The following is a 22,462-nucleotide window of genomic DNA, read 5'->3' as shown; positions in this document are numbered from 1 at the left end:
ATTGGCAGTACTTGTTCAAACGGCTACGAGTTCCCAAAACTTAGTTATACTCCTGCTTAATCTCAGTGAAGTTAAATCCTAGATAGTCGTAGTCAACTCCCGAACCGGCACATTCAATCATCATACACACAGCACCACAAAATGCATGAATCGAGTCGACCCGACGAAGCCGAAGTAACAAACATAAAAGGCGGCAACCAAATGATCTGGCTTTCAGAAGAAGTCATCCAAACCATTCAGTTGATCCCTTCACTTCCCCAAAACTCAATCTTACAACCCAAGTTTAACTACACCAGCCTCTAAAATTCACAATGCAGTTCAAGATTGCAATCGTTACTCTCTTTGCTGCTATGGCCATGGCCAACCCAGCAGCGCTGCCGCAAGTGCAAGTCACTTAGTAAGTAATATAAGCTAATCAGCTAAGTTAACGCTATCGCTACTACTTAAGTAAGTAATTTATTACCCCTGAATTAAATTATTAAACTTAATATCTTATTAATAAATAGATCTAACTAATAATAAGCTATAGATTAATTAGTATTTTATTTATTCTAATATATATAGTTACTAAAAAATAATATTATTACTAATATTATAATATCTTTATATCTAATTAATACTTTATAAATTATTTTAAAATATTAAATTTTAAGTAATGTTTTTAAGATTTTCTCAAGAGGTAAAAGTTATTATAGTAATTTAAATAGTATAAAGAGTTTTATAATTAGCTATTATTTATAAAAGATATTTATTATTTTATATCTTTTTTATTATTTATGTCTATATATTTATATTTCTTATAATATTAATTATCACTACTACCTTTTTATTTACTATTAAGATATACATAGTTTTAAATATCTCTTATATTTAAATTTCAACTTAAGTTATAGTTATTTTAATTATTGTTATTCTTTTAAATTTTATAATTAATAATTTATTTTATATTATTATAAATAATTAGAAGTATATAGTTTGAAAATAGTTATTATAGGGGTCAAATAGAAGTTAATTAAGCTAGATTTAATATGATAGCTACTTTTTTTATTAAAGTTATATAAAGTTAAGCTAATACCACTTTTTACAACTATTAGTAATATAATATAAAAGAAGCTCTATAGCTATTTAGTATTTTTATTATTACTATTTAATAAAAGTATTTATTTGAATACATCATTTTAAGTTTTTAAACTATATAAATTACACTTTGATAATACTAAAATAGCTATAATATCTATAAGATCTTTTTTTAATTAAATAAACCCTCTAATAATATTATTTTTACCTTTTGACTTCTTAGATTAATATTATCTTTATATAAAAGATTTTATTTTATTAATAACATAAATGATAAGCGAGCTGAACAGACAAGCGAGCCGAACAACCAACCGCAACCACATCATAAATATAATCATCAAATAACCACAAGAACTATAAATCAATTAAAACTACTCAGAAACCTCTTTATTAGACGTTTCTTCAACAAATTGACATGTTTGCGCATTATGACCGGTGTTCCCACAGACGCCACACCGCCGTTGGCCCGTCTCAGTCCTCCGTCGGCGACCACTACTCCGGCGCGTTTCCTCCTCAATCTGGGCTGTCGCCTCTCTCTGTGATTGAAGGTCCTCTGCCTCAGCTATAGTAAGACTTCCGCCTTATTTGAGACGGGTTTTCTTAGCCCTCCAGCGTCGGCTAAGCAGGTTATTCTCCTCTCGTAGGATCTGGACCTCCGACCTTAATAAGGCAATCTGGTGCATAAATCCTCGCGCTCCCTTTGATAAATGCTCAACAGCTTCAATAATTGAAGTTGGTGAGCTATTCTGATGGTGGGAGATCCTCCTTTTGATGAGTTCAGACTGAGAAGATGCTTCTGTTGGGTTGTTTAGCGTCTGAGAAGTCCACGCGGGGGGTGTTGTTGGGAGCGACCCTGGAGGTGTTGGAGTGTGTAACTTGACATCAAGCTTCGAAATCACACTTTCAGCACTCAGAGGGATAAGGCCAGCCCCTCTAAAACCTCCCTGTATGTTTTTCTCTGTAAGAGCCTGTGCGAAGGCCTTGCGAAACGTAGGGAAGAAGTCTTCCTTTGTAATATACATATTACCCTAGCGCATCTTATCCTCAATTTGTCGACTATAAGCCTTCTTCAGTAGCCTAAAACATCTAATATCTAAGGGCTGAAGTAGGTGAGAGGAATAGGCTGGCATACAGAGTGTGACGATATTGTTTTCCTTGCAATATATCTCAAAGTCAGCAGCATAGTGACTTTCATACCTATCGACGATAAGGAGGCGATAATTACCAGTTGCACGCAGCTTTATATGCAAATCAAAGTGCTGGAGCTAATCTAGGCCTCTTTTATTTGTTGTCTATCCGTTTTCAGACGTTGTAATAACCCAGTTGCATAGTAGATTGGTTTCAGTATACCAGGTGGAGAGGTGATATTAGCCTGCAACGATGATATATAGCGGAACGCTGTAGCCTGACGAACTGATAGCCTGAATGACTGTAACCTATTCACGATTACCAGGCTGCATCAGTTTCATATTTAAACGCCTTTCGGCACTTATGACGACTATTCTGGATGTAATCTGGCCTATTATAAACCCAGTCTCATCAAAGTTATAGATATCAGAGTCCATAATACTATATTTCGCGATTATGTTCGCCACAAGGCGAAACCATGCGTTTATTCCATCTGAATCTTCGCATTAGGCCCTCTTATAGTCGTACTTGCGAAAAAAGCGCGTCCAGAGCTGTGGTTGTCGCTTAATGAAGTTCGAAGCCTAGCGCTTCCCAACTGGGGGCGCGTCGCGGTCGGCAAGCAGACGATTAGCCATATCTTCAACACCACCAATCCGAGGAGGAAACGATCGGGAATCCAGGTCGAGAATATACTCAACAAGCTTTTCTTCTTCGAGCGTAGTTAATTTCCGCGAGTTAGGCGTGGTGTCGCGTCGTGATGATCTTCCCTTCAATCGATCGTATAACGTTGTAACTAGGACTGAGTAGATCCGGGCAGCCTCTCGGATACTGAGACTTGGTGTGTTTTTGATAGCTTGGACTGCTAGGACCACTTAAGCTTCTTTTTGTGTTGATGCTATTGTTATTGTGGGATTGACGTATAGTAGAAGTAAGAAGATGCTGTGGTTGCAGTTAGGTGTTCGGCTCGCTTGTCTGTTCGGCTTGCTTATCATTTACGTTATTAATATTTTAAAAACTAAGATTATAACTTTTAAAAACCTCTATGTTACTTCTATTATTTTTATTAATCTACTATTTAATTATTTTAAGAATATCTTCCTCTAGTAGATCTTTTAGTATTATAACATAGAGGTTATTAATTAAGTTTTATAAAACTAGAGCTCTATTTAAAACTAGTTTTAAAACTTCTTCTAATATAGTAAAGCTTTTATAAGTATTAAATGTTTTCTCTTATATCTTGTTAATTAGAAGATATATTATAAAATTAATATTAATTTTAAAATTAATAATAGTAATAAAAATGTTTTCTAATTATTATAGCTATTTTAAAAATATATTAGCTAGACTTAATATTATTAATAAAACATTTAAGTTTTATTTATTTATATATAGAAAAACTAAATACTACTAGTTTTATAATTCATTTTATAATCTAAAACTTTTAATAAAAAGTAATAGATTTTTCTCTATAATAATATTAAATAAGTATAATAGAAGCTTTTTAATTATCATTAACTTTTTAAAAAGTTATTATTATTTCTTAGTATAATTATTTTATATTTATTATATAATATTTTATACTTAAGAGATATATAGGGTCAAGATTATTAAAAAGGATAAATTAAAAAAGTTTTAAATATTCTTATAAAGTATTTTAACTAATAATATTATTAATTTAATAAGATTTTATTATTAAGCTAGTAAACTAATATATTTTCTATTAATCGCAATATTAAAGATATAGTGAATATTTATTATTAATAATAAGTTAATAGCTAGTACTTTACATAAATAAACTTAATCTCTATTTTTATTAGTTTTTAAAACCTACTTCTAACTTAATATAATAGTAAATAGATTATATAGAAACCTTTTTAAAGCTCTTTTAACTTATGATTAATATTTTTACTACACTAATAATAATAGGTAAGTATAAAAAAGCTTTTAATATTACTAAGTTAAGCTTTCTATTATAAAAGCTTTTAATAATACTAAATATTATAAAGACTTTCTAACCAAATGAAAACTAGCTAAAAAAGGAAATAATAATACTTTAGAATTATTTTAAACTACTAAAGGTATTATAACTTTATTTATTTATTACTTAATTAGAAAATAAGGATAATATTATTTATTATAGTATTTAACTTATTATACTTATAAGTTAGCTAATAATTAAAGCCTAGGAAAAAGATCACTAAGTTAAAAAGTATAGGGGGCAAAATTGACTTGATTGCACTTGCGGCAGCGCTGCAACCCGGCCATCAGGCAGTCCAATGCCCTAGAGCACCTGAAGCTCGTTGGCCGCCCTAAGGGCGGCGACACCCCCTCTCAACCCAGCTGCTGTTCATATATCCCTGGCGAATGCCAGGCGTCATGCGTAAGTTAACCGGGTTCATAGAATGAATTGAGATCCAAGCTAATCACTATCCAAGTGCCCCTCTGGATGCCCCACTGATTAACGATGCAAGTATCTTGCGCGGCCATGTCAGATGGCTTTGGTGGAAAGATTGATCGGAGCTTGATTTATGGCATTGAGGTACAAGAGCTTTTCGCAGTTCTGACAGCCATACGATCATCAACGAAACTGCATAGAAGCGTAGATAGAGTGCCGATGCAATAGACTTGTTCCAAAATGACGGGGCCAAGCAAATGGTGATCAAGACCACACCAAACCAAACCAGAGACCCATCATCACGACCACCACCAGGCTACAAAGGGTGTCTCTACACGGTTTCCAAATGCAGTTGACTATACCGCTTCACACCCATCTCAGCATCGGTCGCGAAAGAGGCTTTAAATTTCTAAGCTGTCTTCGTCACTTCAAAGTCTACAGCAATAACAAACAGGCTACCTCTTCGAAGATGTAACCATTGGAATTGTAGTTGTTGCGGAGCTTTGAAATTTATGATCACTGTAGCCAGTGTCTATGGCTACGACTGAGATTATTCAATCAACATCTGGTAGTCTTTGGATCATGGACTCGCAATGTGGAAAATCGGAAGGCCTTCTAGAAAGAAGAGGTTGTAGCCTGGCTCAGTTTTCGTAAGGATGCAATTTGCCCTCGACAGAATCCTCCAGCTTGATCCTTGATGCTCGTTTCATGCTCTGATGGAAGCTCCGTAGCTCCTGATACCCATGTGACTTTGGTCTCCTTTTCCCCAATGTCGTGCAGTTGAACCGCCGCAAGCACACCCTTCGCAGGACTTGGATTCGGTTGAAGCACTTCATACTTCAACTTGTACGAAGCATGGTCACAAACGAGTATGCGCTCATTGAAGAAGGTTTCGCCAAAGTGCACACGCCGAATAGCGACCTCTCCGTAACTCTCCAACACTGCTGATCGGGTGCAGCCCGGTATCAGAATTCTCTCAGCTCCGATTGCTGACAAAAACGGCCATATCTCATTGGCTGGGGCTTGGATGATTTCTGTGACCGATGCGAGGACAATCCTCTCGCCGAGATCCTCGAGGGACATTGTGATTGCTGGAAGACAACATTAGGAACATCCAAAGCTCATACAAACTGCTCGCACTGACATTTCGTGTAAGTCTTTTGACGAAGATGGATGGGTTACTTGGGCTCTGGTTGGTGCCTGATGCAGTTGCGATTCCCCCTAAGCTGAGAGCTTCCAAGGTTCTCCAAATAGAACACTCACTCAATATGTATGCGCATGCTTCGTTGCCATGTGGCTGATTCCTCCGCCGGGCGGACCAAAAAGGGCCATTTGTAAGCTCTCAGAACGCTAGGAGTGTTTGACGTGGGGAAGTTGGTGCTTCGGCATCCTTGAGGGGCCCCGAAAGCGAAAGCGAACATCCATGCCAACATAGAGATACGAGACGGTAGCAGTCATTTGTGTAGCAATAATATTAACAAGCTCAAGAAAACTTCAATAATCGTCGAGGCGTTACAGTTGGTCACCTTCTCATCTAAGAATGCCATCTATAAAAGGGGATGATTCCTAATGACATTGAACAGCTTCGGGTTGACACAACACTACCGCAGTGACGAACAAAGAGCCCCGATGGAATTCAAAAAGACCACGGGCAATGTTGCTTTAGTATTCGGGGCTTCCGGCATTGTAAGTGTTTCTGGCTACGTGGTAAATCTGTTTTCGGCTGACGCTATTGACTCATCTTTCAGTCCGGTTGGGCTTTGATGCGCGAATGTCTCAACTACCCATCCACTAAGGTGTTCATGCGAGTCATTGGCTTGTGTAAACGACCTTTGGCTAAAGAGATAGCCCGGTTGCCGGAAGACCCAAGATTGGAAATGCACACCGGACTGGATCTTACCAATACAGAGTTAGCCCTTCGAAGACTCGCAGTCATTGCGGACGTTGCAGCCGTCACACATGTCTACTTTGTCAGTGAGTTTGTATCATTCGAGCATTCACAACTCTGCCGCACTCTTCAGAAAGTAACAACTTTCCAGCTTACACGGGTCATGGCACCACTCCAGAGAATCTGGTGGACGTTAACTCGGTAATCGTCGACAACGCTTTGAAGGCTGTCAATGTCCTCTGCCCAAACATCAGTTTCGTTTCCCTGCAGACAGGTGGCAAGGTAGAGATAATTCCCATCGAAAAAGTGCATAAGACCTTTTCTGACTGTACCTTCATCAGGGCTATGGCATGGTCAGGCATGGATGGCCTCCCGCACCATGGAAAGAAACACTGCCCCGCATGCTGGAACCGTATGCGTCAAAGATCTTCTACTACACGCAGCACGATGTGGTGGCAAGACATGCTGCAGCTAGTTCGTGGGAATGGCTCGAGATCAGGCCATCATTTCTAGTAAGTTTCCGAAACAGATCCCTAGCCGCCTTCTATCGATCTGGTCGATTGACAAGCCCTGTTGAAAGCCTGGTTTTGTCCCACAATTCAATGCCATGAACGTTGCGCAGTCGCTAGGATTGTATCTTTCCTTCTATCGGTCCGCCAAAGGCGACCGGGCGATATGCCCGTTCCCAGGAAGCCAAGAGTCTTGGGTCGCACTGCACACTGATTCTTTCAAGGATGTAGTTGCTCGTTTTCATATTCACGTCTCTCTCCACCCAGAAGGCACCAACGGGCGCGCCCTCAGTGTTGGAGATGGTGAGCCGGTGTCATGGCAGATGAAATGGCCACTGGTGTGCAACTACTTTGGTCTTGAAGGGGTTGGGCCGCAAGAGCGGGCCACAGACCAAGCCTATGGCATTGAATGGTTGATGGCTCAGAAAGACTCATGGCCAGTCTGGGTTGCAGCACATGGTCTTCAACCGAGTGCCATGGATGATGTCCAATGGGACATACTCGCGACAACCCTGGCCACGCCCATCCGGATTGACTTTGATCTCATGGCGTCTCGAGAGATCGGGCTTGTGAGACATAGGAGCCTGGGAAAGGCTACACTTTGACTTTTGATCGTCTTCGAGAGGCGAACTTCTTGCCTGATGGTCGAGGCAATTGAAGTTGTGAAGTCTACTGGTTCGTGTAGAAGGTTGTGTAGAAAGAAAGGAAAACAGGTCCATGACCAAATACTCGGACTTTGGGTTCATTGACGGCATCCCAAAGAAATCTCCCAACCGTCAAGTGGATGATGCTGTTTTGCTTTTTACTGGCTACAGTAAAGGGGCGCTCGCAACAGCCCCACATGGAAATTTGGCTTTTTGAACCGTTCTCCTCCGCTGAACAGACCGGCATGCTCTTTCAATGACTTGAGCTGATCATCCAGGGGAAGTTGATACAAATCGCAGTGAGATGGGAGTAGTGCAGGGTGATCATCTGTAGCATGCTGACATGCGGGGCCGGATGCTACTGCCATGGAGATCTCGGAGTTAGACACGAACCCAGCTGACAGTGGATCCCCAGCGTGTGGCTGCCAGGGTACCTCAACCCGATAAGATTGACGTCAGTGAATGCATTTGCCGCTGAGACAGGTGCCCAGATGTGCTGATTCCCTTAGAGACCTTACGATAGTTCAATTGCCTTGCCCACGTATCAACAAGTCTTCTGGTTGGCATCATCTGCAGTCGAGCAAGGTAAAAGATAGCGGACTCTTCTTAGGCCGACAGACGCCCGTCTTCTGGCTTCACGGCGCTTATGAAATCAGGTTGCAATCGATGCTGGAGGTCGCGCACATAAATACCAACATTCCTTTTCTTTACCCCAAATTTTATCAGGCCACACCAGCATCTCACCTTTTCCTGTGCCTCGTATTTGAGGACACACTGTAGCCATGCTGGGCAGTTCTTTCTTGCCCGCTTTTCTGTCTCACCAGATTCAGAGGAACAATGAAATCAGTCTTTCCAGTTCCAGCTGTGAGCAAGCAGTAAGTGGTTTGATTTTAGTGCAATTTCCAAAGAAAATAACCTTGCAACAGTGTCGCCAATTGAGCTTGGAGTTTGGTTCAGCAGTCCACATGGGCGGAAATGACCCCGACTTTTCAGTCTGGGACGCGAAGCAGCAAGAAGTCATTCCAGCTTGTCGCATAGAGCCCACGTCTGCCAGTGAAGTTGCAAGGGCCCTTGAGGTTATTGTCGACAACTGGTGTCGGTTCGCCGTCAAGGGAGGCGGTCATTCGACAAATGTTGACGCTTCTAACTCCGTTGGCGGGGTAACGATTGACTTGAACCGAATGGACCACACTGAGCTGGCAGATGACAGATCCTGGGCCAATCTAGGCCCCGGATTAGTTTTGGGAGAGGCGTACACGGTGTTGGAGCAGCACGAATTGTCAAGCGTTGCGGGCCGAGTCGCCGATGTTGGTGTGCCCGGCTACACTTTGGGGGGAGGAATTTCGAACCTGTCCCCGCAGTATGGCCTGGCGGTAGACAACGTCTACGAGTATCAGGTCAGTGAAAAGGGCCAAGCTAAACTCATGTTCAATGATGAATATTATTACTAACGTATCCAGGTTGTGCTGCCCAATTCTACCATCGTCAACGCCAGCGAGACGGTGAACCCAGACTTATACTTCGCGCTACGCGGAGGCGGTAACAACTTCGGCATTGTCACCAATTTCCGTTCTCGACTCGTATCCCAGGGACAGCTGTTATCGGGTGACAAGACTTTTCATGCCAACTACACCAATTCATTACTCGACCAAGTCTTTGATCTTACTACGACGAAAGCTAGTGACACCTCCATGTGTTTCTCGACTCGCTATTTCTGGGACTCTAAAGAAAGCCGCTTCCGTATGTCTGTTACACAGGCGTACTATGAGCCGATCCTGGAACCACCTGTGTTCGATAGCCTGAATCGAATACCGTTTGAATCTAGTAACGTGCGTGTGGACTGGATGAGCAATTTTGCTCTGGAAAACGTTGGCCCTCGTGTACTGAGGTAATGAGCTTTGCGAACCACACATTGCTAATCTAATCATCTCATATGCTGACACAAACTTAGACGATTGTACGCCACCGTCACCTTCCGTCCATCCCGAGAGCTGTATGAACAAGTACAAGACATATTTGCGGAAGAGGCCGGGGCCGTCAAGGATACGCCGGGATTTGCGTCTTCAATCGTACTTCAGGCGCTGCACATCAACGCCATCAAGGCGATGAAAGTACGTGGCGGAAACGCATTGGGGACTGAGTCCGACGAACCATTGAATAGTAAGTCCGCTTCCAAAAACATTGAAAGATCCCTAACAATGACAGTCGCTCTATTCACTCTGGGCTGGCGAGATCGCGAAGACGACGAGGCGATGAATGCCTACGCTGACAGGTGGCTGACGCGGTCCAAGCAGCGGGCATCCGAAATGAATCTTTTGCATCCATGGCTGTACATCAACTATGCGAAGCATGACCAAGATCCATTTTCTGGGTATGGGGAGACGAACAAGTTGCGTCTTCAGAGGATTCAGAAAGCCGTTGATCCGCGAGGTATCATGACGTCTCAGGGGTTGTGCCGTGGCTCATTCAAGCTCAATTAGTCACCATGGCGAACTGCTTGGTATTACTTTCGCAATCAACCTTAATTATGCTTCATTTATGAATAGGGGGTGGGCGGCCGTAGCATTTGGACGTAGAATGCTGTTTTTCTGTCACTGTGGGCGACTTTGAGCGTCAATATTTAGTTGTCCTGATTTCGGAAGGAACTCTGTTAACATTACTGCACGAGTGTCAGAATGTTAACATAAAATTATCCCAATAACAATTGAATGGCTGTCGTAAGGAAGCCACCTTTGATTATGCACAAGTACCCGATCGGAGCAATCCGAATGGTTGACTTGTAGAATCGCCTTCGACAGTCACCCTCCATAACGCAAGATGTGTCCTTGTCACCGACAGTCTTGTAGGACATGTAAGGAGTAGAAATATTGTATTGTTAGAGGGTATTATGCTTCTACAACAAATAGGATCTGGGCGACAGATGGCTGTGATATTGTCCAATAGTATCACGGGCCTACGTCCAATAGCCAACGCATCCCATTGCTACAAGATGTACTTCCGACCTCATCTAAATCGATTCGATTTCTGGTTCAACGGGAATGAATTTAGGCGCAGGGGACGACAATGGTCTTGTCGGCGGGGATGGAGTCGGGGTTGGCAATGCCGTTGAGCTCGGCAAGGTGGGCAGCGGTGGTGCTGAAGTCCGCCGCGATGTCGTTGAGGGTGTCTCCGCTGACGATGTAGTACCAGCCCATTCCGGGGTTGGCCGTGTCGTGTCTGCAACCACGCTTGGCCTCGGACAGACCAGCGAGGGCGGCGACGGCGTAGAGGACGATGGAAGAGGTCCTCATTATGACGGTGGTTGAAAGAGTGAATTAGGTGGGTAGTTGATTAGACTGTAGGTTCAATGATAGAATTGTTGGAGATGAGATGAACCACCATGATACAGGCAGCGATGGCCTTTAAATATTCTTGGGGGTTCGTGATGGTGTGTCAGGCGGATGACGGGCGCGGCAATGCGGCTATTAATGCGTTACGACTCAAGTGCCTTGCAACACGGAGGCGGTGATAAAGTTTATTTGACAAGCACCCCGTCATTTGCCGTTCGATCGCAATCACAATATAGTAAAGAGAGTAGTTCCGACATGCCGAAAGTCCATATGCAGAACGAGCAACTCGCATGCTCGCACTTCCATCAATTCAAAGTAGAGTCTAACAAGACAATGGCTTTGTCGCTCCGACTGTCTCTTTAACTCGGCTGCCGCGACTTGTGGATATGACCAACGCGAAAGACCGAAGACAGCATAGGGGAGTCTTGGCATGTTGATCACTCAGTGTTGACTTGCTGACGTCGCCTTGCGCCCTTTTCATCAAGGCTAACCTTATTTCTGCAACTGTTCTTCTTTAGATTGGACGGAATAGCCCGGATTAGAACCTCTGCGCCATCTTCGCATCAATCGTTGGTTATTGAAACCTGCGAGGGACTATGAGTTTCACTCCAAGCTGAGGGAGGACGTCGGTATGTCCGTGACTGCTGCGCAGTCGGCTGTCATTCAAAAGTCCGACCGTTGGTTCAAGAAACTGAACCGAAGTTGCGCGTGTTCTCTCCAGGACAGCGGTCGTCTTCAAGTCTTTGAAGTAGGTTCATCGTTGACCGTTGACCCATCATTCAATTGGGATCAGCCAAAATGCTGCACAAAATCAGTCGCAAGTTGCAGATCACAGCTCCTGATTGAGTCAGTGCGTCTCCGCTTGGCATCAGATATAGCCACCTCCTTACATAAATAACTCCGAAGCAAATGATGTCAGGGGTCGAAGCGAGGTCTCTGGAGACGGATCCCGCCAAGGGGCTTCCCTGCCGGTTAGCCGCGGCACCGCGCCAAGGCCAAATTGAGGCTTCCCACTTCGCGCTTGAACGAGCAGAAAGTTGCCCCCTGGCGATATCCACAGCTCCTTCATCCTCCGAGGAAAACACAGCCACGCCGACACCGAAAACACGGCGTTTGAGGCCCCGACGACCACCGCGAACGGCCACGGAGGCGATGAACTTTCAGGAAGCATGGATCTCCGCCTCGCCCGGTGACCGGAACAACATGATGGAGCAAACGCAACCGGAACGCCCGATGGCCACGTGCCACAAGAATGTCGTAACGCCGAGTCTCACTGTTTGCCCTCAATGAGGGTCCGGTCCCTCTCAGCACCCCCACCGGTCCCCAGACCATAAGGCTTGTGCAACCCATTCGGCCCCCAGAGCCGTACATAATTGAGCCAGCCATAGCGTGCCGAGAAGCCTTGGACCTTCTCTCGGCACCGCAGTGAGATTCGCCAAGATGCAATGACGCGGCTCTTGAGATCCGTCTTGGTGTTCCCCAACCTGCAGCTCTGTTTCCCTTGGCGATGGAATGACCAGAACATATTACCAAATGGCACCCCCGGCTTCGAGGGAGGTGGTCCCGCTCTAAGGCTGTTCTGTCTTTTCTTGTCGTCAATTCTTGCCAGTTTTGACTTTCACCGACACTCCACGGCCGGTTCGAATTTCTCTGGGCAGCCACACGTACGATGACCGACGAGATCACTGCTGCACCAAGACAGCAGGACTCCGGCCCAGCTGGGTCAAGCTCGTACAACTACCGCTTTTCAAAACAACAAATGGGCGACGACGAGAAAGATCTTGACCTCCGCGATGATTCCAACATCCAAAACAACAAGTTTGCGTTCACGCCGACGCAGCTGCATAAGCTGATCACCGCCCGAAGCCTATCAGCGCTCCGCGCGTTCGGAGGTCTCCCTGGATTGGCCGCAGGTCTCCGGACAGATCTCGCCGCTGGCCTCAGTGTCGACGAGACCGATCTCGATGGAGCGATATCCTTTCAAGAGGCAGTAGCCGCCGGCGAGGCTCACCGATCTGCCGAAATCACTCCCCTGCCGACGGCTCCAACACACGAACATGGTTTCAAGATCGATCTGGACATTGGCCAACATGAAGAGAAGGGCTTCACCGACCGCAGACGCATATTTGGCGAGAACCGGCTGCCAAAGCGGAAGCAAAAATCATTCATGAGGTTAGCATGGATCGCGTTCAATGACAAGCTCATGTTCCTCCTCACACTATCGGCCACGATTTCATTAGCCCTCGGTATCTATGAGTCGGTTGATGCAGCGGAGAGCGAGAATAAGATCCAATGGGTCGACGGCGTGACTGTGGTCGTCGCCATCTTTGTCATCGTCTTCGCCAGTGCAGCCACGGACTGGCAGAAGAACCACAGGTTCGCGAAGCTCAACGAGAGAAAGGAACAACGAGACGTCAAGGTCATTCGATCAGGCAAGACTCAAAACCTATCGGTATACGAGGTGTTGGTGGGGGACATCATGCACATAGAGACTGGTGATGTTGTCGCTGTTGATGGTGTCCTGGTCCAAGGCTCTGGTATTCAGATCGACGAGTCGACCATCTCTGGCGAGTCGGAACTGGTGCACAAGAACGTCCCTAGCGAAAGCGACATTCGGAACAAAAAGGCTCACAGATCATCGGCGACTGACCCATTCATCCTCAGCGGCACAACGGTGTCTGGTGGTGTCGGCGCGTACTTGGTCACCTCTGTTGGCACCAATTCGACCTACGGTAGGACTCTGATGTCGTTGAGAGAAGACGTGGATGAAACTCCGTTACAGCAGAAGTTGGGTAAGCTCGCCAAGCAGCTCATTACCTTTGGCGCCATCGCCGGTATCATCTTCTTCCTCATCCTCTTCATTCGCTTCCTGGTTGGACTTCGATCGATGTCAGGTAGCTCTTCGGAGAAGGCCGAGACTTTCTTCAAGCTGCTCATCCTTGCCGTCACTGTTGTCGTGATTACCGTGCCGGAAGGTCTTGCTCTTGCGGTGACGCTTGCCCTTGCTTTTGCCACCACCAGAATGCTGAAGGATAAGAACCTGGTCCGCCTCATTCGTTCGTGTGAGATTATGGGCAATGCGACGTGTATCTGCTCTGACAAGACGGGCACGTTGACCCAGAACAACATGACTGTCGTTGCCGGCCGCATAGGTACCTCTGAGCGCTTCGGTGACATCGCGAAAGTGCCGTCAACCACGACAGAAGAAGCTGATAAGGGTGCTGTGAGCGATTCTGGGGCCAGTGACGACAACCCTCGAGGGCTTCTGGACTCGCTCAGCGACGATGTGAAAACGTTGATGAAGAATAGTGTCTCCCTCAACTCGACCGCGTTCGAGAGCGATGACCCGAAAGACCCCGGCTTCGTCGGCACAAGCACCGAGACGGCCTTGCTTAGATTCGGCCGTGACTTCCTGGCCATGGGCCTTCTGAATGCAGAGCGAGCGAACAACGAGGTCGCCGACATGTTCCCCTTCGATGCCTCGCGCAAATGGATGGCGGTCATGACCAAGGTGTCCGAAGGGAAGTACAGGCTGCTCGTCAAGGGCGCGGCTGAAGTGGTCTTCGATCAGTGCTCCTTCATCCTCAAGAACCCCAAGACAGGACTCGCTGTCCAAGTCATCACCGCCGACGCCCGCGAAGACATGCGTTCTACGATCCGAGACTACGCCTCGCAGATGCTGCGGCCCATTGTCGTCGCCTACAAAGACGTGGATGCCGCCGAAGCATTCGAGAACCCTGATGACCCCGACTCGATCAAGTTCGAGAAGCACTTCAGCGATATGACGTTTGTCGGAGTGTTTGGCATTCGCGACCCTCTGCGACCGGAAGTCCCCGACTCTGTACGCCAGTGTCAAGAGGCAGGCGTGTTCGTCCGCATGGTCACCGGCGACAACTTCCTGACGGCGAAAGCCATCGCGAAAGAGTGCGGGATCTACAGTCCGGGAGGTCTGGCTATGGACGGACCGACGTTCCGAAAACTGACCCCTGCTCAATTGGACTTGGTCATCCCCCGCCTTCAGGTTCTGGCTCGATCTAGCCCGGAAGACAAGCTGCTTTTAGTCACACACCTGAAGGGAATGGGTGAGACTGTCGCCGTCACCGGGGATGGGACCAACGACGCGTTGGCCCTCAAGGCGGCCGATGTGGGCTTCGCTATGGGAATCCAGGGCACGGAGGTGTCCAAGGAGGCTGCATCCATCATCCTGCTTGATGATAACTTTGCGTCCATCGTCAAAGCCTTGATCTGGGGCCGAACGGTGAACATCGCAGTGAAGAAGTTCCTGCAGGTGAGTGACACCAAATACTGCGAAAGATACAGGGCCGTTGCTAACAAAGCGCACAGTTCCAATTCACTATCAACATCACTGCCGGTACTCTCACTGTCGCCTCAGAGCTGGTTGGTGACTCCCTCTTCACCATCGTCCAGCTTCTCTGGATCAACCTCATCATGGACATCTTCGCGTCACTTGGATTAGCTACCGACTACCCTTCGCACGACTTCGTTCGGCAGCGCCCAGAGCCCCGTAAGGCGCCCATCGTTACCATTACCATGTGGAAGATGATTCTGTGCCAGGCCGTCTACCAGCTCGCCGTGATGTTCACGCTGCACTACGCCGGCGAGTCTCTCTGGGGGATCGACACCAGCGACCAAAACCAAGTGCGATCCTTCCAAACAATGGTCTTCAACATCTACGTGTTCATGCAGTTCTTCAATCAGCACAACTGCCGGCGTGTTGACAACCGACTTAACATCTGGTACCAAGGCGTCCTTCGCAACCCGTGGTTCATAGGCGTTCAGTGCGCCACTCTCGCAGGTCAGATGATCATCATCTGGAAGGGTGGTCAGGCCTTCGACACCCGCCCTCTCGACGGCCCGCAATGGGGTTGGTCCATGCTGTTCGGCGTACTGGTCATCCCCCTCGGAGCAATTATCCGCCAGATACCTGATGAGTGGGTGTATGCTTTCTTCCAGATGATCAAAAGAGCCTTCATTAGCACTCTCTACGTCATGTCCAAGCTCCTACCATCCAGATGGCGGAAGAAGGCCGAAGAGGAAGCCGAAAACCTGGGAGCGATGGAGAGTTGGGTCCTACAGACCGGCGCCGCACTCCTGCGACCAATGAACTACGAATGGGGTAGCACGACACCACCGCCCGGGGGCGGACTCGCCGGTCGCGTTTCCAGCATCTCTGCCGCTCAGAGAGAGGCCTTGGCGCGCGCGGCCCGGGCTGGAACAGGTGACAACGAGATCGATGTCCCGCAGCTCATTGAGAACGCGCGGTGCGCCAAGGTGGAGCTATCCTATGGCTTTGAAGTCCACCCTGGGACCCCGAAAGAAGACCCGATCTTGCTTACGTCCATCGGGATTGATGGCAAGAAGTGCCCTCCTAGTCAAGACCCGGAGATCTTGAGATATTTGCAGCGTCCCCACTCCAATTAATCAGGGGGCGGTGTGTTGTTCTTTACGGTGTTGGTAGGATGTCTGCTTTTCGCATGAGACACGCTCACGCGTGATGACGCAGATCTACACAGACTTATCATATCATGACATGTCGGGAATCAGGCCTTGGCAGAGATTATGTCTTAATGCTTACAACGTCACATCATGTTAGATAGATTTAATGAATTCATGGGTTGTTTTATTTCTCGATGCTCGTCGTGCTGAACCACAAGTCGGGACATTTGATAATTGTCGCAAGTTTAGGTAGCAGGTGACTTATTTCAACGCAGTACTATTAGCCCTCTATACAGAAAACGAATATCTGCCGGTACCCATTGCTTTGGTTCCATCCGGAACTTACCTCGCCGGCGACTTCTGCCGGTCTACAGGCTATTTCAACCGGACATATTGCCAAGGCTTCTCAACCAGAAAAGGACACATTCAATAACTATATTAGTGTACCGTATTTTCTCTCCCAATCTAAACGCTACCATTTGACGGTTCCTAAAATCTGTCGAGAGATGTGCCGTGATGGCTGTCGGCAACGCCTGCCCGCTGTAACCCTACATCCTGATGCAGAAGGACCGATAATTCATAAGGCAAAGCTGACCCTGGACGGCTTGCTCCTCAATCCGAGAGATTGCCACTCAAACCCCATACTCAAGGAATGCAGTGGTACGTTGCCTGCATGATAACCATATATGAAATGCCTATAAAGAAGCACATGTCCAACATCTGCTGGTTACATGTCTCTCTGGGCAAAAGAAGACGATCAAAATAATTGCAAAGTACTCACAATAAGTCGGCTTAGTTTATCATCATGAGGTCGATCGCTGTCGGGCCAGTAGCGCTTCTTGCGCAAGGTGTCGTGGGACATTCCATCTTTCAACAATTATGGGTTGATGGCGCTGACATGATAAGTCCAAATCTCACTTCAGCTATCCTAAACCTGCCTGACTGACTCTTGTTCACGGATCGCAATGCGCCAGAGTACCTCCGAGCAATTCCCCAGTAACCAATGTCGCGGGGTCTGACATCCGGTGTAACTTCGGTGGAACCCAAGGTGTCAGTGCCAAATGCCCCGTCAAAGCCGGTGGCACAGTCACCATTGAGATGCACGCGGTATGGCGCCCTAACTACCCGAGTTATCTCTTTAAGACTGATCCGGCATCTGATCTAGCAACCCGGCGACCGAAACTGCAAGAACGAAGCGATCGGCGGCTCCCACTACGGCCCCGTAATCGTCTACCTCAGCAAAGTCGACAACGCCGCCTCAGCCGACGGGTCCTCGGCCTGGTTCAAGATCTTCGAGAACGGCTGGTCTGCCAAGTCCGGCGCGGGCTCCGGCGACGATGACAACTGGGGCGTCAAGGATCTCAACGCCTGCTGCGGCAAGATGGACGTGCCAATCAGCAAGGATCTCGCTGACGGCGACTATCTCCTACGAGCCGAGGTTATCGCGTTGCATACTGCTGGGTCTTCTGGTGGGGCGCAATTCTACATGACATGCTATCAGATCTCGATCTCTGGAGGTACTGGCACGGCCAAACCTTCGACCGTCAGCTTTCCTGGAGCGTACAAGGCGAGTGATCCCGGTATTCTGGTGAATATTCACAGCAAGCTGTCTGGGTATGTCGTGCCTGGAGGTGCTGTGGCTTCGATCGGGACGACGAAGACGGCGGGCTCCGGGTGCGGTAGTGGATGTGCCTCGACTTGCGATGCTAGCAAGGGCCCAGTTGGGACGGCGATTCCGATCACTGGCGGGGGTAGCGGTGGCACTTCTCCTGGTACTGGGAGTCCGCCGTCGTGTACGGTTGCCAAGTACGCGCAATGCGGTGGGCAAGGATGGACAGGATGTACTACTTGTGCGGTAAGTTTAGTCCCTCCCAGGTCTGGTGAAAAAGCTGCTGATAACTGCCTGTTAGTCTGGGTCAACCTGTCAGGGAGTGTCGACGCCTTACTACTACCAATGCGCCTGAGGTCATTGGTGACGCGTTACTGGAAATATCGTACAGTTTGGGCAATTATAGCATGTATTTTGAAAACATCATGGAACAAGACTCGTGGCTTTGCGAGTCTTTGATCAATATTGTGGAGACCCACTCATCGACATGTTCGAAAGCGCTGGTGGTAAGCCAAAACACAAACCTGATGTCTTGAATACAAAAGAACGATGTCTTTACGAAAGTGTTGATCATGTTCACTTCACACCACCCACCAAAGACGCAGTCCAAGATGTTAAGACCAGATTGGCTAGGGCATCTCTTGAGTGACGACCCTACTCAATACGACCCCTGACCCCTTCAATGCCGTGCGGGGAAAGCCCTACAGAGTGGGGGAGGGGATCATCTGTGTGGCAGGGACCGCTTGACTCGGTGCAACTTCGGGTCTCACAGAGCAGCTGTGTCCTCTCACAAGAAGTGATATTCTCGCGTAAGGCCCACGAGGAATGCAAGGGAGTCTCAGACACGTTTGTTTATCCTCGGCGCTTTGAGGGCCGACCGTCAGCATTCAACAAAGGCCTGCCTTCGTTGTGTTCAAGCATCAACACCATCATGGGCAAACGCGTCGTCTTCACCGGCGGCTCCGGCGTCGCGGGCCGCTGGGTGATTCAGGAACTCCTCCGCTACGGTCATGATGTGATCAACCTCGACATCGTCCCTCTCGACAACCCCGCAGTCCACACGATGAGATGCGACGTGAGCGACGCCGGTCAGGTCTACAGCGCGCTTCATACCCAATTCCGACTCAGCCAGCCCCTAGAGAAATCTTCGATCCCGGACGCGGTCATTCACTTCGCCGGCTATGCCCGCCCGCTCCTCGCTCCAGACAATGAGATCTTCAAGACAAACGTCAACAGCATCCACAACGTCGTCGAGGCAGCGTGCAAACTGGGCATCGAGAAGGTCATCCTGGCGAGCAGCGTCTGTGTCTACGGTGTCACCTTTGCCGAGGAGCGGCGCCAGTTCACCTCATTCCCCATCGACGAGGAGACCGATTGCAACCCTACAGATCCTTACGCGCTTTCCAAGATCGTGGGAGAGACGATTGCCAGGAGCTTCGCGAGCCGCTTCGGTGTGGATATTTACTGTCTTCGCATTGGTGCTGTCATCGAGCCTGAGAAGTACGCCGAGAGCTTTTCTGGGTACATCAACCAGCCAGAGGCCTGGGATGTCCACGGATGGTCTTACATAGACGCGAGAGACCTCGGGCAGATGTGTCATCTTGGTCTTGAGAGGAACGGATTGGGCTGGCAGGTGTTCAATGCCACCAACGACGAGATCACGAATACGGAGAACACGACTGCGTTCTTGAGCCGCGTGAGCCCGTCGACTCCATTCACGCGGGAGATGGGAGAGCGTGAGGCGCCGATGTCGAACAGGAAGATTCAGGCCATGTTGGGATTTAGGGAAGAGCATCCGTGGATGAGATACATTCCCATCACCAAGAAGACGGTATGATAGACGCATTGTTTACAAGATATCCGAGTGCGCGAGAACATGATGAGAGAAAGGCCAAATGAGAAGCTGATCCTAGCTCTTGAGCAAAGGATAGCTCGCAGTCACCAAATCACATCCATCGGATTTCAAAACCCGTGATCCCAGCCGCGTCAACTCACTAGCCTACGTTCGCTTTACGTCTATTCACTCCCCCACGTTCCCCGTGAAACCTCCAAACAGCTCGGCAGAAGTCCGTTCTTCGGGATCCAGAACCCGCAAGGCGTGCCGGACTGTTCTCCGGGTCTGGTGCGGGGTTCTCCCCCAACACAAGACTCGTCAGCAATGGGCTTGCTCCACCGGCAACGCGCCAACAAATCGCATCCGGCCTATTTCGATTAGTCGTCAGTCAACCCGTCGCGCGGCTCCATTAAAAATTCCCAGTTTTCTCCTCACGAACCGGTATTCACTGTTATGTGATTGGAGACGCCGTGTATCGTGAGAAGCTCGGTTGGTTTCTACCCCGCACCCCCGTGTTCACCGTGGACTTGTGTTAGCAGGTGAATGGGGTCTGGGGCCGGTGCAGTGAATTGGCGTGTGTTTTTTATAAAAACATCGTCGGCCCCGATTGCTCTCCGAGTTCGGTGCACTTTTGTTTGGCTTCATTCCATCTTTTCTTAACTTTGCCAAGACTTCTGAAGGGCACAGGATGGTCTCAAATTTCAGTGCGGTTCATCCCGCCGCTGGCGAGGAACAGGGACAACATGAGCCAAGATACGTCGACTTCCCCATTGCCCCGAATGACGCCACTTGGGAAAATGGAGAGCCGGTTCTCAACAAGTATTCTACCTTCCTCACTCGCGAGCATGATTTTCCTGGTGCCAAGGTAAGAAGTGTCAAAATATCCCTTCATGGATACAGACTAACGTGTTCAACAGGCCATGCTGTACGCTGCCGGTGTTCCCAACGAGGAGATGATGCAGCGGGCTCCCCAAGTTGGCGTTGCTTCAGTATGGTGGGAGGGCAACCCATGCAACATGCATCTCCTGGACCTGGGAAAGACAGTTAAGGAGGCCATCAAGAAGAAGGGCTACATCGCCTGGCAGTACAGCACACTGGGAGTCTCCGACGGGATTGCCCAGGGCAACGAGGGCATGAGATTCTCCCTGCAGTCGCGAGAGCTCATCGCAGACAACATCGAAACGATCACTTGCGCACAAGCTCATGACGCCACTGTCGCCATCCCGGGATGCGACAAGAACATGCCAGGCTGCGTCATGGCAGTCGCCAGACACAACCGCCCATCAGTCATCGTCTACGGTGGCACTGTTGCTGGTGGCTACTGCGAGGTGTTGAAGAAGCCCATCGACATTGTCACTTGCTATGAGGCTCAGGGTGCTTATCTGTTCGGTACGCTTGGCTCCTGGTCCGATGACAAGAATGTCACGCCCGAGGAGATTCTGTCATCCATCGAGAAGGGCGCCGTACCGGGTCCTGGTGCTTGTGGTGGCATGTACACTGCGAACAGTCTGGCCACCATCATTGAGACACTTGGTCTGTCCGTCACGGGCTCGTCAAGTACTCCCGCGGCGTCCCCGACCAAGATGAGGGAAGCAGAAAAGGTTGCCGATGCCATTGAGGTCTGCTTGCGCCGCAACATCCGACCAAGAGATATTCTCACCAAGGAGTCCTTCGAGAATGCACTCGTCATTACGATGGCCTTGGGAGGATCCACCAACTCCGTCCTACACACTCTCGCCATGGCAAGAGCAGCCGAAGTCCCCCTCGACCTCGAAGACTTTCAGCGCGTCTCTCGAAAGACTCCCTTCATCGCCAACCTCAAGCCCAGCGGCAAGTACGTCATCGAAGATCTCTTCCACATCGGCGGCGTCCCATCAGTCACCAAGCTCCTCATCGCCGGAGGCCTGCTCAACGGAAAGACTCTCACAGTCACCGGCAAGACGCTCGAGGAGAACGTCGCCGACTGGCCATCTCTGCCCCCTCAGCAGGACATTATCAGACCCCTATCCAACCCCATCAAGCCCGCTGGCCATCTCGTCGTGCTGCACGGCAACATCGCCCCCGGCGGCGCAGTCGCCAAGATCACCGGCAAGGAGGGTCTGCGCTTCGAGGGCGAGGCGCGCTGTTTCAACAAGGAATCCGAGCTCGTCACGGAGCTCAACGCCGGCAACATCCCCCGCGACAGGAACATCGTCCTCGTTGTCCGCTACGAAGGCCCTAAGGGCGGCCCTGGCATGCCGGAACAGCTGAAGGCGTCTGCGACCTTGATTGGTGCCAACCTCAAGAACGTTGCCTTGATCACGGATGGAAGGTATTCTGGCGCTTCCCATGGATTCATCGTGGGACACATCGTTCCCGAGGCAGCAGTGGGCGGACCTATTGCTGCCATCAAGGATGGAGACATGATCAGCATCGACGCCGAAACGTGTACGATTAGCATGAACGTGGGCGATGAGGATATCAAGGAGAGATTGCGTCTGTGGAAGCCGCCCAGGCCTCCCGTGACGAGAGGCACTCTCGCGAAGTACGCGAAGCTGGTGGCTAGCGCTTCGGATGGTGCAGTTACGGACTTGTTCTAGGATAGCTAAGATA

General features: G+C 48.6%; 7 protein-coding genes across 7 annotated transcripts; 6 read left to right on the top strand and 1 right to left on the bottom strand.

The window, feature by feature from the left end:
- Positions 1 to 6,229: 6,229 nt before the first annotated feature.
- On the top strand, positions 6,230 to 7,602 carry sirR (Short chain dehydrogenase sirR; the record flags this gene model as incomplete). The annotated part of the gene is made up of 5 exons (XM_037329502.1): positions 6,230 to 6,286; positions 6,349 to 6,574; positions 6,640 to 6,770; positions 6,830 to 7,000; positions 7,069 to 7,602. 5 exons carry the CDS (start codon positions 6,230 to 6,232, stop codon positions 7,600 to 7,602), a joined length of 1,119 nt encoding a protein of 372 aa, XP_037172043.1.
- Positions 7,603 to 8,606: 1,004 nt separating this feature from the next.
- CGCA056_v014259 (putative FAD-linked oxidoreductase) lies at positions 8,607 to 10,063 on the top strand (the record flags this gene model as incomplete). The annotated part of the gene is made up of 5 exons (XM_037329501.1): positions 8,607 to 9,038; positions 9,102 to 9,529; positions 9,593 to 9,801; positions 9,847 to 10,012; positions 10,057 to 10,063. 5 exons carry the CDS (start codon positions 8,607 to 8,609, stop codon positions 10,061 to 10,063), a joined length of 1,242 nt encoding a protein of 413 aa, XP_037171448.1.
- A 622-nt stretch (positions 10,064 to 10,685) lies between these two features.
- Positions 10,686 to 10,931, bottom strand: sleL (Cortical fragment-lytic enzyme; the record flags this gene model as incomplete). The annotated part of the gene is made up of 1 exon (XM_037329500.1): positions 10,686 to 10,931. The coding sequence occupies one exon, from the start codon at positions 10,929 to 10,931 to the stop codon at positions 10,686 to 10,688; it is 246 nt and encodes an 81-aa protein (XP_037171449.1).
- Positions 10,932 to 12,639: 1,708 nt separating this feature from the next.
- CGCA056_v014257 (Calcium-transporting ATPase 2) lies at positions 12,640 to 16,412 on the top strand (the record flags this gene model as incomplete). Its single annotated transcript, XM_037329499.1, has 2 exons — positions 12,640 to 15,258; positions 15,315 to 16,412. 2 exons carry the CDS (start codon positions 12,640 to 12,642, stop codon positions 16,410 to 16,412), a joined length of 3,717 nt encoding a protein of 1,238 aa, XP_037171444.1.
- A 980-nt stretch (positions 16,413 to 17,392) lies between these two features.
- eglD-3 (putative endo-beta-1,4-glucanase D) lies at positions 17,393 to 18,391 on the top strand (the record flags this gene model as incomplete). Its single annotated transcript, XM_037329498.1, has 4 exons — positions 17,393 to 17,402; positions 17,476 to 17,534; positions 17,593 to 18,282; positions 18,338 to 18,391. 4 exons carry the CDS (start codon positions 17,393 to 17,395, stop codon positions 18,389 to 18,391), a joined length of 813 nt encoding a protein of 270 aa, XP_037171445.1.
- Positions 18,392 to 18,967: 576 nt separating this feature from the next.
- On the top strand, positions 18,968 to 19,873 carry udh (Uronate dehydrogenase; the record flags this gene model as incomplete). The annotated part of the gene is made up of 1 exon (XM_037329497.1): positions 18,968 to 19,873. The coding sequence occupies one exon, from the start codon at positions 18,968 to 18,970 to the stop codon at positions 19,871 to 19,873; it is 906 nt and encodes a 301-aa protein (XP_037171446.1).
- A 685-nt stretch (positions 19,874 to 20,558) lies between these two features.
- On the top strand, positions 20,559 to 22,449 carry CGCA056_v014254 (putative dihydroxy-acid dehydratase; the record flags this gene model as incomplete). The annotated part of the gene is made up of 2 exons (XM_037329496.1): positions 20,559 to 20,735; positions 20,788 to 22,449. The coding sequence occupies 2 exons, from the start codon at positions 20,559 to 20,561 to the stop codon at positions 22,447 to 22,449; spliced, it is 1,839 nt and encodes a 612-aa protein (XP_037171447.1).
- Between the last annotated feature and the right edge of the window lie 13 nt (positions 22,450 to 22,462).

The sequence above is a fragment of the Colletotrichum aenigma genome (assembly GCF_013390185.1).
Source record: "Colletotrichum aenigma strain Cg56 chromosome Unknown KSG_Cg56_contig10, whole genome shotgun sequence".
In the NCBI taxonomy this organism is placed as follows: domain Eukaryota; kingdom Fungi; phylum Ascomycota; class Sordariomycetes; order Glomerellales; family Glomerellaceae; genus Colletotrichum; species Colletotrichum aenigma.
The sequence above is the reverse complement of the archived record's forward strand: the minus strand, read 5'-3'. Positions and strand labels throughout refer to the sequence as shown.